The sequence below is a fragment of the Sminthopsis crassicaudata genome, chromosome 5 (genome assembly GCF_048593235.1).
Source record: "Sminthopsis crassicaudata isolate SCR6 chromosome 5, ASM4859323v1, whole genome shotgun sequence".
Lineage (NCBI taxonomy): Eukaryota > Metazoa > Chordata > Mammalia > Dasyuromorphia > Dasyuridae > Sminthopsis > Sminthopsis crassicaudata.
The window spans coordinates 282106484-282123930 of record NC_133621.1 but is presented as its reverse complement, the minus strand read 5'-3'; the positions used below and the strand labels follow the sequence as shown (position 1 = coordinate 282123930).

At 36.4% G+C, this 17447-nt stretch overlaps 2 protein-coding genes across 2 annotated transcripts in view; one reads left to right on the top strand and one right to left on the bottom strand.

Moving 5' to 3' along the window:
• The window catches only part of LOC141544766 (uncharacterized protein C3orf20 homolog), a 48115-nt gene that overhangs the window by 27485 nt on the left and 3183 nt on the right, over positions 1–17447 (top strand). The window contains exon 4 of the mRNA XM_074271293.1: positions 16319–16461. Coding sequence (XP_074127394.1) covers positions 16319–16461 — 143 coding nt within the window. The remainder of the gene's footprint in view (positions 1–16318; positions 16462–17447) is intronic.
• The window catches only part of VEZT (vezatin, adherens junctions transmembrane protein), a 94410-nt gene continuing 91927 nt past the window's right edge, over positions 14965–17447 (bottom strand). The window contains exon 12 of the mRNA XM_074271291.1: positions 14965–15282. Within this exon, the coding sequence (XP_074127392.1) occupies positions 15263–15282 (20 nt within the window). The 3' untranslated portion in view covers positions 14965–15262. The remainder of the gene's footprint in view (positions 15283–17447) is intronic.

Sequence of the window (17447 nt, the reverse complement as noted above, 5' to 3'; positions counted from 1 at the left end):
TTTTCCTGACTCCAGGTTTGGCACTCTTATCTACTGTACTACCTAGCTGCCTTCTTGTAAGATATTAGAAAGTCAGTTTATTTCCCTGTAACTCTGTGTGTGTGTGTGTGTGTGTGTGTGTGTGTGTGTGTGTGTGTGTGTGTGTTTTGATACATAAGTACACTTCCTCTGGCCTACAATTTTGACTTAAATCAGATTTTTAAAAAAAATTTAAACTTTAGAAAAATAGAATTATTTATGACCTCAAATTGAAAAGGGTCATTATTAACTTTTCTGAAGGCCAACATACACATCCTTCCTACCATCCCTATTTTGGTTGTTTAAGCCACAGAAGTAGAGCTGAACAAGAGAATAAGTGCCAAGGAAAGAAAATTGTTGGACATATTTCCATAAGCCATTATCATTAATCAAAGGCAACAAGTCATTTTGTGTTGGTGGAGGCCTGTTTATGGAGTTCTATAAACAAAACTCTAAAGGCTTCTGACCAGACATTGTCCTGCTGCCGCCCTGGCAGTTGCTTTTCTATGAACATGGAATGTGTTTCCTGCCCTTTGGTTCCAACTCCCTGAGACCCACCACCATTTAGTGCCTGATTGTTGGTGACAAATGTTCACTTGGATATATCATCGGTCTTTAAAGTTTACAAAGTTCTTTTCTTGCAACAGTCTAATGAAGACATAAATACTATCATATTCAATTTAAAGATGAGGAAAAAGAGTTCAAGTATAGAAGTGGAATTTGAACTCAGGTTCAAATATTCTGTGTTTAGTGGGGGTTTTTTTCTTCCATCTCCTCACAAAGTAATTTGCCCATGAATCATAGTATCATGGATTTCCAGCTAAAAGGGACCTTAGAGGTCTTACAAATGAAGAAACTGAGGCTCTGATCCTATGATGCTTCCTAGCAACTTCATATTTTTCCTTCCTTTGGCATTTGGCTAACTTTAATTTATTGTTCATCTTTTGTTTTTGAGAAGGACTGATGACGTCAGGAGGGTGATGTCTTGACTTGACCATGAACTGGATTTAAGTGAGGCAGAGCAGTACAGAGTCGTCAACCTCACTCTCTCCTCCAAAGTTATTAAAGTCCAGGGATGAGACAAAAGTCAAGGTGACAATGATGGCTTTCAACAGTCAATTATGTTGGCCATACTAAATTAGGTCTTTTATGGAGGCTGCTAGGTGGTTCAGTGGATAGAGCTCTGGGTCTGGAGCTCAAATCCTGGCTCAGTCTGGAGCTCAAATCCAGCCTCAGACATTTACTAAATATGTGGCCCCAGCAATTCATAACCTCCCTCTGGCTTAATCCACTGGAAAAAGAAATGGCAGACTTCTCTGTATCTGTGCCAAGAAAACTTTGTGGATGATATTGGTTATGATCTGTAAGAGTCAGACATGAATGAATAACAATAACAACAAAAAATTTAATATAGCTCATCAAAGATAAATAGTACTCTTTCTTGCTTTGTCCAGACCTTTGCTTTCACTGGTGTAAATAAATGCCAAGGAAGAACCTTCCTCCAAATTGGAGATGAACAATTGCTCTGCTTCTTCTAGTGTTAGAGAATTGCCTGAAGACACAGGGAGGGCTCCTAATGTGTCTGAGGCCCCACTTGAACTCAGGCCATCCTGACTCTGAAGCAGGCTCTATCTCTCCTGCCAGGCTCTCTCTCTTTGATTAACACTCATGATTAGGAAAACAAATGTGTATCCATTGGTATTGACCCAAATTAGATGCATAGTTCATAGTTCACAGTTTGAATACAAATTGGTAGTGAAAGAAGACTTCTTCTAGGAAGACTTAGAAAACTCTTCTAAGTGAGATGAATTTCCTTTCATTCATTCTTCCTTCAGTGTAGCTATTTTTTTCTTTATCTAGTTCTCCAAGTGCTTAATAATCTTTGGGCCTTCTCTCTGAGATTACTTCCAATTTACCTATTTAGGATATAAATATATATGTATATGTGAGGAGAAAAAATATAATGTACAAATATTATATATATGCATTTATATTTACTATATGCCAAGCATTATGGAGAAAACAGTCCCTGTTCTCATGGAACTCACAATCTAATGAAGACAACATAAAAAAATACATATATGTATATTCAGGATAAGTAGACATGTGTTGTATGTAGAAAAATACATAATATATAGGGGATATATATCCTCTAAAGGATACACACACACAGTTGTGTATTTTATATATCTATCTATCTATCTATCTATCTATCTATCTATCTATCTATCTATATATCCTATCTAAAATATATGTCCTATATAGATATATGTCCCATATATATATATATATATATATATATATATACATACATACATATATACACATGAACATGCACATATTCATCCTGTATAGAATATGTATCCTATATAGATAAATGTCCTATAGACAAGAAGATATACACAGCTGTGTATTATATATGGGTATACATGTATATATGTATGCATCTATATACATATAAATATATATATAAATCTCCACATGCACATGTAATATACTTCCAACATAGCATGTAATATACACATGAAGATTTATAATATACATATACACAAGATATATTTTCCTACATATGTGCTTGTATAAATGTATTTACATGTATATACACATGCATTTTTTACACAGGAGAGATATTCTAAATAGGATATATTATATGTTATTAGAATTAGATGTATACACACTAATTATATACAATTATACATAGAGTTTAAGTTAATATATTAGTATAATATATTTAATATTAGCATTATATATGTATATATAATATATATATATTTGTGTATTATATATAATGCATACACACACACACACATATATATATATATAAAATGCTAATATTAAATATTTACATTAAACAGAAAGTGAACTTGCCTTCACTTCTAGATAGTGCAGTGGATAGAGCACTGGTCCTGGAGTTAGGAAGACTGATCTTCTTGAGTTCAGATCCAACCTCACATGTTTACTAGCAGTGTGATTCTGAACAAGACACTTAACTCTGTGTTTCCTCATCTATAAAATGAACTGAAGAAAGAAATGTCAAACCACTCTAGTATTCTGCCAAGAAAACCCCCAAATGGAGTCAAAAAGAGTTGGACATGAATGAAAATGGCCCATACAGACCAAAATCAAAACAGGACAAGCCCCCAAATAAGCTCTTCCTGGGCACTACCAGTTTTCTCACATTTAAGGCCTTTATGCTAATTAAGAATAGTAATGAGAGGGTAGGACCAAGATGTCAGAGAGATGCTAGGAAGTTGCCTGAGGTTTCCCCATTTTCCCTCAGAAAAAAATGTTAAATCAAATCTCTAAAAGAATTCTGGAGTGATAGAATCCACAAAAAGACAGTGAAACAATTTTCCAACACAAGATAACTTAGAAGGACTTCAGAAAATGTCTGTCTCGTTTGGATAAAAAAGGCAGTGTCCCAGCAAATCAGCAAGACTCTCTTAGTCACAGCAGAGATCAGCAACTAAGACTCATTGATCCTGACTCTCAGCAGGCTAGTAGCACAGCTGGCCATCTGTGAGGCCTCCAGTCCTGGTCAGAAAGCAGACTCTTAACCCTGGAATTCAGGACACAACAGACCAGTTTACCTCAGTGTGATACACACTATCCCTCAGGCCCTGGAGCAGAAGCTTGGGATAGTGTCCCCTGTGCTCCAGGAGCAGAGCTCAACTTTTAAAAATGAGCAAAAAATCTTAAAAAGAACCTTGATCACATATGACAACTATGTCAATAGGAAACATCAAAGCCCAAACTCAGAGGAGGACAACAATGGCAAAATGCCTATATTATGTGAAGCCTCAAAGGGGAAGATGAATTGGTCTCACGGCCAAAAAGTCCTCTTGGAAGAGATCAAAAAAAATTTTTAAATGAAGTTAAAGAAGTGGAAGAAAAGATGGGGGGGAAAATGAGAGTTATGCAAGAGAATTATGCAATAAGAGTCAACAGCTTGCAAAAGGAAGCACAAAAATTAAGGAAAACAATTCCTTAAAAAGTAGAATTGGCCAAATGAAAAAGGAAGTACAAAAACTAACTGAAGAAAAAACTTTCTTAAAAATTAGACTCAGACAAATGAAAGCTAATGACTCTTTGAGAGACATCAAGAATTAGTCAAACAAAATCAAAAGAGTGATTGGAAAAATAGCTGACCCGGAAAATAGATCCAGGAGAGATAATTTAAGAATTATTGGATTACCTAAAAGCCATGATAAAAAAAATGCTTGGACAGCATCCTTTCAAGAAATTATCCAAAAACAAAACAAAACAAAACAAAAAACCTTCCCTGACATCCTAGAACCACAGGGTAAAGTAAACACTGAAAGAATCCACTGACCACCACCTGAAATTCCAAAATGAAAATTCTAAGGAATATTATAGCCAAATTCCAAATTTGTAAGGAGAAAATACTGCAAGAAGCCAGAAACAATTCAAGTGTTGTGGAACTATGGTGAGAAGGGCCTGACTACAGTAAAAACAAGAACTCACACTCTGTCTCCGTCCCTTAGCCCATTTGCTATATCCTGGCAGGCTGCATCAATGTCCTCAGCCTGCTGCATCTGGCCCGAGGGCCATAGTTTGAGAACCCCTGGATCATTAGGGAAAAAGGGAAATGACCACATGTACAAAAATATTTATAGCAGTTCTTTTTGTGGTGGCAATGAATTTGGAAATTGAGGGGATGCACATCAAATGGGGAATGGCTGAACAAATTGTGGTATATGAATGTAATGTAATCCCATTGTGCTATAAGAAATGATGAGCAGTAAAAGAAATTTGGTTTTACACACATATATTGTATCTAGGATATACTGTAACACATTTAATATGTATGTGATTGCCTGTCATCTAGGGGAGAGAGTAGAGAGAGAAAGGGGAAAATTTGGAAAAGTGAATACAAGGGATAATGTTGTAAAAAAAAAAAAAATCACCCATGCATATTTACTGTCAAAAAAATTATAATTATAAAATTAATTTTTAAAAAAGATGGTAGAGAAAAGCTCAAAAAAAAAAAAAAAAAGAAAAGAAATGATGAGCAGGTACAGTTCAGAAAAAACTGGAATGACTTACATGAACTGATGCTGAATGAAGTGAGCATAACCAGGAGAACATTGTAAGCAGTAACAGCAACATTGTGTGATTATCCACTATGGATGACTTAGTTCTTCTCAGTAATGCAATGATCCAAGACAATTTCAAAGGCTCTTTATAGAAAAAGACAAAGAATGTAGATGAAATGATATATTTTCATTTTTTGTGGCTTTTTCTTTTATTCTGTTGCAACTTTCACAACATGACTAGTGTGGAAATATGTTTATATGATTGCACATTTATAATCTATATCACATTGCTTGCTGTCTTGGGCATGGAGGATGTGAAAATGTGAAAAAAGGAAGGGGAAGAAATTTGGAAATAAAAAATTTTATAAAAAATGAATCTTGAAAACTATTGTTGTTACATGTAATTGGAAAAAATAAAATACTTTTTCTTTTCCAAAAGGGGAAAAAAAAGGTAGTAATGAAAAACGGGTTACAAAGCTATCCCCCATGTAACTCAGTTAGAATGTGATTACCATGACATTTATTTCCAAGACCAAGAAATATCAAATGGAATTTTTTGTTGCAGAGCATATGAATCCCAAGAGCTGGAAATAACATTTCAGGTTGAAAATAAACTGTAATCTGAGAACCACTATTCTGTTTGATCCAAACATTAATATTCAGCACATTAGCAGATTGATGGTAAAAGACTTCTTTTCTAACTTTTTTAACTTCCAAGAAACATGTCTTTGCCAGTCTTGAAGATCCTGTTTAGAGCTAGAAGAACCCTTTGAAATTATCTGGTGTAATTTCCACTCTTTCTGTTATTGTTTGCTTGCATTTTTGTTTTTTCTTCTCAGGTTACCTTCTTTTTAAATCCAATCTTTCTTGTGCAACAAGATAACTGTATAAATATGTATACATATATTGGATTTAACATATTCTTTAACATATTTAATATGTATGGGACTACCTGCCATCTAGGGGAGGCGGTGGGGGGAAGGAGGAGAAAAGTTGAAACAGAAGTTTTTATAAGGGTTAATGTTGAAAAGTTACTCATGCATATGTTTTGTAAATAAAAAGCTATAACCAAAGGAAAAAAAAAAAAGAAATTAGCTGTGTAATTTATCTTCATTTTTTAAGATGTGGAAACAGATGTTAGGTTTATTTCTTGAAATTACATATGTAGTCAGGACAGAGACCTATAGAGACAGACCCTCTCCCTGTCACTCCCTGTTCCTCTCCCCTTCCTCTTCTTCCCTTCCTCCATCTTTTCCTTCTCTCTCCTTCCCCTTCCCACTTTTCCCCTTCCCTTCCCTTTCTCCATTTCCCTCTGCCTCTTCCTCTATCCCTTCTCCTCCCCCTTACTCTCCCTCTACATTCCCCTCTCCCCTTCTCTTCCTTTTCCTTCTTCCTTCCCCTACCTCTTTCTCCCTCTCCCCTATTCTCTTCCCCTCCCTCTCTCCTTTCCTTGCTCTCCTCTCTCCCCCCTTTCTTCTCTTTTCCTCTTCTTTCCCTCTCCCTTTTACCCTTTCTCTCTCCCCTTTCTCTGTCCCTTCCTCCCTCTTTTGTTTCTCCCTCTCTCCCTCCCTCTCTTTCTCTCCCCCTCCCTCCCTTTCTTTCCTCCTTCCCACCCCCCCTCTCTCCTTCCCTCCCTCCCTCTTGTCTCTCCCTCGTCTGTCTCTGTGTCTGCCTTTGTCTATCTCTGTCTCTAATCACACAGTTCCTCTAGATCAGAGCTTCTTAACCTGAGATTCATGAATTTATTTATTTATTTGGATAACTGAATTTCAATATAGCTGATTTCCTTTATAGTATGTATTTTAAAGCACTGGGCCACAAGGTGGCGCCAGATCACAAGAGTTGCTGGACCTGGAGTCGGGAAGACTCATCTTCCCTGAGTTCAAATCCGACCTCCGACACTTCTTACTGAGTGACCCTCAGCTAGGGCAAGTCACTTAATCCTGTTTGCCTCTATTTCCTCATCTGTAAAATGAGTCTAAGAAGGAAATGGCCAACCACTTCAGTATTTTTGCCAAGAAAACCCCAAATGGGATCATGAAGAGTCAGACACAAATGAAGAATAATCATCACTTTTAAAAACATTATTCTGAGAAGTGGTCGATAGACTTCACCAAACTGCCATAAAGGGGGTTCGTGATATACAAAAAGGGCTAAGAACCCCTAAATCTAAGATTTCCTCACTCACCTAAAGAGAAGTGGATGGCATAGTAAATGGAATAGGGAAAATTTGGGTTCAAATTCTACTTGCAGCACATCTTAGTGGAATGACCCTGGGAAAATTACTTAAGACTTCTCCGTGCCTAGTCAACTTTCTCAGGCAGTAAGTGGACAAACTATGTGAACGGGGAATTTTTTATTATTTGAAATTAGAGCCAGACAAGACAAATTACGTATTCTCCACGTCAAACCTCACCTAAAAGTGTGGAGATGAGAAATGCAAAGAAACTTTTTTGACTAGATACTTCCTTTGGCTGAAAGCAAAGACCCAGTCCCTTCTTTCAGGAAATACAATAGACACTGATTAAGTTACTTTGCATTTCCCCTGGATGAATAATACAAAAATGCACTGTATTTTAATGTTCAATCCCACTTGGTATGTTTTCACGGAAATACATGACTTTATTTGGAATGTTTCTTAAAATATTCTAAATAACCACTTCAAAGGGCTGTTGCAACTGAACTGTGAGTTCTTGGAAGATTACTTCAATCAATCAACAAAAGTTTATTAAGGACCTACTATGTTTCAGGCACCATGCTAGTCACTGGCTGGTACTGCACTGTATTTACATATGAAAGACATAAAATTATAGCTCTCACTAGAGCTAGTATGGAGTCACTGCTATTTTATTTATTGAATTGTCTATTTTTTTTTTTTTTGTCTTTTTATGCTTTATTTAATAGAAGAGTTATCTGGAAATAGAAAAAAATTAGGATTCCAAAAAAAAGTTTAGGAGGGTTGATAAGCTAGCAGTTTTCCATATTCCTAGATTATCTTTGGAGACTTTTCTAGCTAAAACAGGATATTCTCCTCATTCCTATTGCAAGATAATTTGAGTTTAAAAAGTAATAGTATAAAAGTAAAAAAAAAATTTTTGATTTGATTCAACAATAAGTAGGTACCTGCTATAAGTAAAGCCAGATGCTGGCAATATATATAGGATGCTCCTTTCCAGGGTTTCAAAATTTTTAGTAGGGGTGTAAATGGGAAGAAGAATGTACAAAGAAAACATTTATTTTTATTATTAATAGATAAAAAAAACTGTACATAACCATCACTTTTTTATTTAAAGTAGGAAAGACTAGACATAAACAAAAGAAGGAAAAATCTAGGGTTCTTGTAGCCCCTTTTGGGGAGAGAAGGCCTACTGGTAAGATCTTAACTTTTGGGCCCTGGTTGAGAGAGGGCCTAGGGCCTCTCCCTCCATTATCTTAAGGAGTTCTTGCTCTCCACCACAGAAGAGAAAAGGGCTCCAGTTGGCACTGAGGAAAGTCTTTTGCATTAAGTGCTAGTTCTGGTTCAGCAGTCTATCACAAAGACAGATGGGAGAATGGTCTTAGAACACTTGTGCATGCTCTGAAGAGGAAACAGGACACCTTTATTCTGCATCATCATGTTCCCACATGCAAACTCCCAGGACTAAGCCTTCATTTGCCAGTTCCTTGAATCTCTTTTTTTCCCCCTGAGGCAATTGGGGTTAAGTGACTTACCCAGGATCACACAGCTAGAACTTGTTATTGTATCTCTATTCTTATAATTTATTTCCCTGAGAATTTATTTAGGTCCTATTATATGCAAGTTATAAAAAAAAGTTTGCAATTCTTTCTTTGAAGACTGTTCATGTCCTCTGGTCACTTCCCTAGTGGAAAATAGCACTTGTTCTTATAGATTAATGCAAATTTTCTGTAGATTTTGTACAGCATATTTTAATTTAATTTGATCCATCTCCTCCTGGAATTCTTTCAATCAATTCTCTTGAATCATTCACTTAGTCAATATTTATTAAATGCCTACTATATGTGAGGCATTGTACTAAGCACTGGGAACAGATACCAAAAAAAGGGACAAAATCAGACCTGTCTTCAAGGAACTTACAATCTAATTGGGGAGACAACATTCAAAAAAAAATGTACAAAGCAAGGATAAATAGGAAATAATTAAAAAAGAGAAAGTACGGAATTTAAAAGATGTTGGAGAAGGATTCCTGTAGAAAATGGGATTCTAGTTACGACTTAAAGGAAGCCAGAAAAGTCAACGGAATGGAAAAGCCTGATTATTACCTGGCCTTGAATATCGGTGGGGTTCCAGCTTGCTCCCCTCCATACACCCTAAATTCAGGAGAATGTGAGCTCCTGAAGGAATGAAGTTTTTTTTTGTTTTTGTTTTTTAATATAGCATAGTGGCTTGCACACAGAAGGTGCTTAATATATGCTAATTAAACTTGAGCCAAACTGGACATGTAACTAAACACAATATTTCATTTCTCACCTCTGAGACACAGAAAGAAATTGTCAGTGTCCTTCTTTCTCATTTCCCCATCTCAGAACCCTTCTTTTCCTTTAAGCCTCAGCTCAATCATTCTCTCCTCCAGGAAGTCTTCCCTCACCCTCCTATCCCAGTTGTTCCTTTCTCTTCACTGACTACTTTATGCTATAACTTATTTGTCCACATCAGGAATTTTTAACCTGGGAGTTTATTAATAATTTCAGAGAATCTCTGAACTTGGATGAAAAAAAAATACACCTTTATTTTTACTAACCTCTAATTAAATTTAGCATTTCCTTTGATTATGAATTTGAAAATGTATCAAAAGGGGTCCTTAAGATAGCTATACTAGAATGTTAAAAGAGCTCCTGTCCTGTGACACAAAATGGTAAAGAATGAATAAAACAGCCTTTATATTAAAGCTTAACTGCCAAGCATTAGGCTAAGCACTAGGTACACAGATAAAAAATTGAAGAAAGCTTTCCACTCTCTTTGCCTTTAAAGCTGTCTGCCTGTCTCTTTGTCTGTTTCTGTCTCTTTCTCAGTCTCTCACTAATGCTTAGCACAATGACTGGCTTAATAATAAGACTTGTTGACTTGACTTTATTATGGCTCCTAGACTGAAAATCTGGGGCAGGTTATATAAGTAGAAGATGGTAATGAGTTAACGAATGTAACATGACCAAATTCCTGGTACAGTGGGCAATCACCCCTCATGATATATTATATCCTTAGGCAGAATGTAAGCTTGAAAGCAGGGCCCAAGATATGTTTAACATTTATTTATGCATGTATGATGTGCCAGGTATTGTGCAAAGAGCTGGAGATACAAAGAAAAAACAAAACAACCCCCTCCCCCCAAAAAAACCCACTTTATGCTCTCAAAGGCCCAGAATCCAATAGGAGAGATGACACCGTGTACAAACAAGATAGTCTCAGAGGGAAGATGCTACCATTAACTAATTAGTTCAGGTTTGTAGGTTCCTAGAGTTAAAACTGTAATTGTAGAGATCACTGTATTTAATTTCCACTTTTCAAACTGAAAGTGCAACACCCAAAGCCTATCTAGGCTTTGTATACCTAACTCTAGCAAATTCCTTTGGGGCTGGGAAATTTCAAAGATAGTTTTTAAAAAATTCTTTCCCATAATGGAAAAAAAAGCTGTTGATGTTGTGTTCCCAAGCTCTTAAGATCACACTGAAATAAATAATCATCTTGCTTCTAGTCTTCAAGCATCCCCTTATTAAAGACCCTTTAATAAAGGGATCCAATAGCAAAGACATCTTCCAGCTCTTCTTACTATTTATTCTTCTTCAAAGCAAGTAAACTTCCAGAGACTTAAGAATTGGAAACTCAGACTGACAAAAACCCTCCCAACTAATAATTGGCCAATTAACCAAAAACATCTTAGCGCTTTCCCTTTTTTTGTTTTCCCCCTCCAAGTCTCTTTGAAGACTTTCCAGCTGAATCAAAATATAGGAATTAAAATTAAACTGACTCAGCAGGCAGGAGACTGACTGTTCAGGCCTGCTTGGTATGACTCTGTAAGGAATTAACATGCTTGGGTCCTTTCCTGGGACAACCGATTCTGCAGATTTCTGGCGTTCCTGCTATTATCAGACACAGTAAGCAACCAGGAATGCGGGGGAGGAATCGTCTCTTATTTAAACTATGATTTAAACTGCAGGTTTTGAGATCATATTACTCAGTGATCCACTTGAATAGAGGAAGGAGTTCTTTTGAAAGGTGACATCTTGAGATAAAAGCAGCTGGGCAGGCAGAAGACGAAGGTGGAATTTCCTCATAAGAACAGCAAAATAAACAAACAAACAAACAAATAAATAAATAAATAAATAGATAAATAAGTAAATAAGTAAATAAATAAACAAACAAACAAACAAACAAATAAATAAATAAATGAATAGATAAATAAATAGATAGCTAGATAAATAGATAGATAGATAGATAAATAGATAGATAGATAGATAAATAAATGAATGAATGAATAAATAAATAAATGTTAATGAATAAATAAATGTAAATAAATAAATAATCCTTCCCTGAAACTGGGCTTAGCCATAGCTGAGTAAGTGCCTGACTCTTCTGTGACCTTGCAGCTCTGCCTTTGGGCTGGAACTCCAGACACCTCATCTGTGCCCTTGATTTGTGCCAAGGGAAGCCAAACAGACACCTCCCTGGGACCAGAGGGAAACTGCTTGAGGCTTGCCATAGCTGCTAGACAAAATTCCTTTGGGGCTGGGAAGTTTCAAATACATTTTCAAACACAGCTTTTTAAAAATTCTTTTCCATAATGGAAAAAAAAAAACTGTTGAGGTTGTGTCCCTAAGCTTTTATGATCAAAGGCCTAGAATGGAGAGGGACTTCAGAGGCTGCATAGCCCAATCCTCTTGTTTTACAGATGGGGAAACTGAGTCCCAAGGCAAATGAAGTGACCACCAACGCCACAAAGGTGATAAATGTCAGAGGCAGGATTGTGGGGGATCATATATAGCCTAGAGGTCATCTAATCTAACCCTTTTAGTTTTACAAATGGGAAAACTGAGTTCCCTGGAGGATGGGACTTGTCAAAAGTCATAGGTAGTGACAGGTGACATTTGAACTCAGGTCCTCCAAATTCACAGCCAGTACTCTCTCCCCTGTGTTTCATCTTAAATCTTACTAGATGCATAAACCTGTGCAAGTCATATAACCAGTTTGCATCTGTTTCCTCTTCTATAAAATGGGATAATGATAGCATTTACCTCCCAGAGTTGTTGTGGGGATTAAATGGGAGATTTCAGCTCAAGCACTTCATAAATGCCTATCCCCTCTCTCCTGTAAATATAGGATATGGGGGATAACATATGTAAAGTGTCTTAGGAACCTTAGAGTATTATGTAAGTGCTGTTATAATTTTAAACTTTTTTCCCTTCAATTTTGAGTTCCAAATGATCTATTATTAGACATACAAGGTAAATACAAATAAAAAAGCCCAAAGGGGAAACTAAATCACAGACCACTTGATGTTTCTGAAAGGGGGAGAGACAGTTTTGAAGGGGTAAGAGGGGAGTGGTCTAACCAGGGTTTTCTTGTATCAGATTCCCCAAACCTTTCTGCAACCACTCGAATCACTTAGGATTAGAGGACATTTGCCTTTCTTTGAATCCCCTCCTTTGGAATAGTGCTTGGCATATAATGATCTTTTCCCTGGGCTTCAATTTAAATTTTATTAGCTATATGACCCTGGGCAAGTCATCATTTAATCTTCTTCTTCAACCTCCTCAACCATAATATGGGAATAATAATAGCATCTATTTCCCAGAGCTTTGGAGAGAATCAGATGAGATTATATTTAGAAAGGTTTGTTCAAAGCTGATAAATTTGGTGACAGGAGGAGAGGACCTCGGAGGTTGTGTAATCCAACTCTTCATTTCATAGATGAATAAACCGAGGCCCAGAGTGTTACCCATCCAAAGTCAGAACAGGTGTTGCAGTGAGAACAGAAGTGAGATCCCCAGACTCCAAGGGCAGTGTATTTCCTCTGTGCCACACTGCTTCCCCTTTGTTGGAAGATGAAAGAGAGGGCTGACAAGAAGGGTAGACAAAGCAGTCCCACAGCCAGTCTCTGGATGTGACTTTTCCTGGCTGTCCCTGGGAGTCAATTTCATCTCAAACCCAGTCATAGATTTTCCAGGACTATTGTAATGGCAGAAAGTTGCTCTCCAGGTTTTTGAGGGCTCTGTCATGAGGGAGAGTGAGCTCTGACGGGAGCCCATAAAACCACTGGGGCAAGACGTGAGCATCAGTGATGAGTTCTCCTAAGGACCAGTCTAGCTAAATAGGAAGAGGCAATTTGAGTATCTTTTCCTCCCAAGCCAGAATTCTTCTGGTTTTGAATTCCTTCACTATTCTTGGCTCCCTTTTCTGAGTCTGCCTCCATTTGCTAATATCTCTACTGAAATGTGGTTCCTAAAATGGAACCTAATATTCCAGATATGGTGTGATGAGGGATGACCATTTGACTGAACTTTTAGGGAATCTTATGAAAAAAATTAAATATAACATAGACCCCATGTTTTAAGAGACAGAAATAACACCCAGCTTAATAATATGCTACTTGTGATTTTTGTCATATCAGGGCTAAATTGCTTTAGAACAGATTCTTAAAGTCTAGTGGATAGATTTCAGGGAGTGGGATAGGACTGTCTGTGAATTTGGATGGGGGGAAAATGGCACCTTTTTTCCAGCAGCCATTGGTTTTCTCGGTAAATCTCATGTATTTTGGTTTATTTACTTAAGAACATTTTTTAAAAGTAAGACTGATTTTCCCTACTTGCTAAAGCTGAAAATATGATGGTCACTCATGGATCTGATCTCACTACTATTTAACATAAGAAATTTTATTTGCTCCATTTCCAAGTCAGCTTGTCTGCTCCTCCTCAGGCAACTTGGGAGGCCTTTGATCCTGGGGCAGAGATACATCACACTAACAGTTGCTTAGTATGCCAAAGTACAAGGATCCGTTATCCTTAACTTCCCAGGAAGCAGGGTTCACAGGCAAAAGCAAAATTTTGAGAAATGGTCCATAGACTTCATTAGACTGATGGAGTCTATAATCCCTCCCTCCCAAAAATAAGAACACCTAATCTAGAAGGCCATGAAAAAAAGACAAATGGACAATTACTTAATCTAGTTATTGAGAACATTTCTATATCAAGCATGGGCAGCCCATAATATTTAGCTTTTTAAGTTTTATTCTGTTCTCAAATTGCAGCAGGTGCAGTTCATAAACGTTAAAATCTTTTTTAAAAATGTTATTTGATATTTTATTTTCCATCAACCACATGTAGAAAAAAAATTTAACATTCATTTTAAGAAGTGAGCTCCAAATTCTCTTCCTCTCTTCCCACCTCCCTCATTGAGAAGGCAAGCAATTTGATGTAGGTTTAAATGTTAAATCTTGCCAAATCTTGCCCTTCCAGAAGAAAGGGTACTGAGATAATTTTAATGAAGTTAGTTAGATATTTCCAGGTGTTTCCTTACCTGTAAAATAGGAATAATAACAGCACCTATGTCCCAGTGTGGTTGTGAAGGTCAAAAGAAATAAAATATGTAAAGTGATTTTCAAGCCTTTAAACATTCTACTATGTAAATGCTAACTACTATTAGGAAAATATTCTAGGGCATAAACTAGGACTTACTAGACATTTTAATTAATGTGTTATTGAAAACAATCTCTTTTGTGACCCTTTATCACGCAACAAAAAACAGCCAACTAAGTTCTTCTTGCACCATACCCCACCTACCACCACCAATCTTTATGTTTTTTGGTCATTTATTTGGGTCTCTTAGACATTCTCAATCTTACTTATTTTTAAAAATTCTCTTGGGACACCTAAAATGATCAAAAGAAACACAGACTATTTATTTTTAAAAAGTAGAAGAAACTGAGATTATACAACATGTTATATACCAGCCTAAATAAATAAGGCTTCCAGTCTGCCCTGAAGGTTGATTTGTTAGGGCTTGAGTAATTGGGGCTGGACATGGAGTCTCCATTGGAAACATCTCTGTTTTTAGCTTTGTAGAAGCTCAGCCGGGTGCTGGGACCTCATTCTGTTTATGAAAAACAAAACAAAACAAAACCTGAAATACTCTGGTCAAGGGTCGCATCCATCCAGCACATGCAGTGCTTTTCCTTTCAGCAAAAGTGTTCTGCTCCTACGTTTGGGATCAAAACAAAGTGGAGGGGAAATTACTTTTTTAATACAGTATTTTTAATATAAATAAAAGCACATTTAACCCTTCCTTATGGCAAAGGAACCAGAAAATTGCAAAAAAGAAATAACCCTTATGTTAGTGAGCTTTGGGCTGCACATAATCAACAGGGGTTGGATTTGGCCCATAAGCTGTCATTAACCAACCCATGCCTTAGATTAAAGATTGGATACTATGGTTTGATTTTGGGTCTTTTAAAAATGATACATAAGCTATAAGTTTCCAGAAATGAGAAGGCTAGTTTTTTTCCTTCCCTTTGGTTACTTTTTTGCATGGGATTTATTGTCTTAGTACTTTGGAATCTTCCCTTTCTCCACCTCCCTCCCCCCCCCAAAAAAAATCACTCCCTGAATGTTTTTAAAATCATGTCATCTCCAGGACTGACTGATTTGTTTCCATTTGGTCATATTCAGATACTCTTCCTGATTTATTCTTCATCTTCTGTCACTTCCTCACAATACATGAGGGTTAGTCATATTCAATATGGTGGATCCTATTACTGTCATTGATGAGAACTGATTACACTAGAAGATTTTCCTGAGTATTTCCTCCTTTGCAAAAATAGAAACAGAATTCACGGAATCATAAATATCAATGTGGACCTAAGACAACATCTAATCCAATTTCCTTGTTTTATAGATGAGGAAATTGAAATTTAGTTAAGTGACTCATTCAAAGTTAACACAGAGACTATGGGGTGGGATTTGAATTTAGCACTTCTGACTCCAGCACTAAAACTCTGCTGCAGTCTCCTGCCTATCTTCAATATAATCCATCAAATAACATTAAACATTGTCTGGTTCCCGATTTCTCTGGTTAGCATGCTTTCTATTGAAAAAGTCTAATATTGTCTCTGGTTTTGTTGCAGATTTGTCTTCTTTTCACATGAAGAGTGAAAATTTCTGCTCCTGGGACTTACTTTGTTATTTATATATATAACAAAGTAAGTTATTCTAATTAATTTCTTTGCTTCTTGTAGATGTACATCCAGGGGAAACTGTTGTTCGCCAATTATGTGTTTAATGGGTACAGCACATCTGCTAAAGACCTTCAGAAGCAAATTGTGAAGACCAGAAATGATTATCACATGGGTTACTATCTACCTAATGACTTCAGATTTAGGTACGGTGACTTCAGCCATCTCCACTCTTCTTATATTCCTTTTTCCTGTAACTTATAGATTTGAAACTGAGTAAATAACAAGAGCTAATTTATAAATCAACATCTAATCCATGCCTTCCACGAACAAGACAGCTTTGTTATTAGTACTGAGGTTTGGCTGGTTCTAAGACCCCTTCCAAGAATGAAAGAGTGAGACATGTTCTGACTCCGTCATTCACTCATTTGGATTAAAAACATAACTCTACCTACTTGAGGCTAATGTTCTTCTTAAACTTTACTGCTGGCCACCTATGCTTTCATGGCAAATCTAAAAATAAAAGAATTTGAGACTTTCCAGGAACTGATCACGTTCAAAAAAGGGGGAGGAAGTAAGGGTAATTTGTTTTTATTTCATTATGGATAATTTCTGAGTCACTGGATGGGAAAACACACACACACAAACGTGCATCTCTCTCTTACACATACACACATTTATATAACTAAGCAAAACCTAGCAAGCAAGAGTGTGCTTTTTGAGTGTGGAAAAATACTTTTGTGGGGAAAAAAAAAAAAGTGGTAGAAGGTAAGAAGAGAAGAGATAATTTAAATGCTTGTGCTAAAACTCTAAATCTGGTCTATGAATTCCTGTTGGAAATTGAGTAAAAAACGAGCACAAAGAAAAGGAATAAGGAAGTACAGATTTTAATGCAAAATGAAAAATATAGGAATACCATAAAGTAGAGCCTTAGAAACACAAATACTGAACCTTGCTAAATAAAAGGAAAAAACCCTTCATAAAATAATAGATTTACCCCCCCCAATATGATAAAATCCAGAAATGATTTTTAAAAACATTTTTTTAAAAAGAAAGTTTAAAATTTTCAAAGATACACATTCTCAATGAGGATAGGAATGGTATAATTCTTACATATAAAACACTTAGTGATCAAAAAGGTATAAATAACCTCTGAAAGAACATTCTCAGATGATATTTATAAAGAACATTC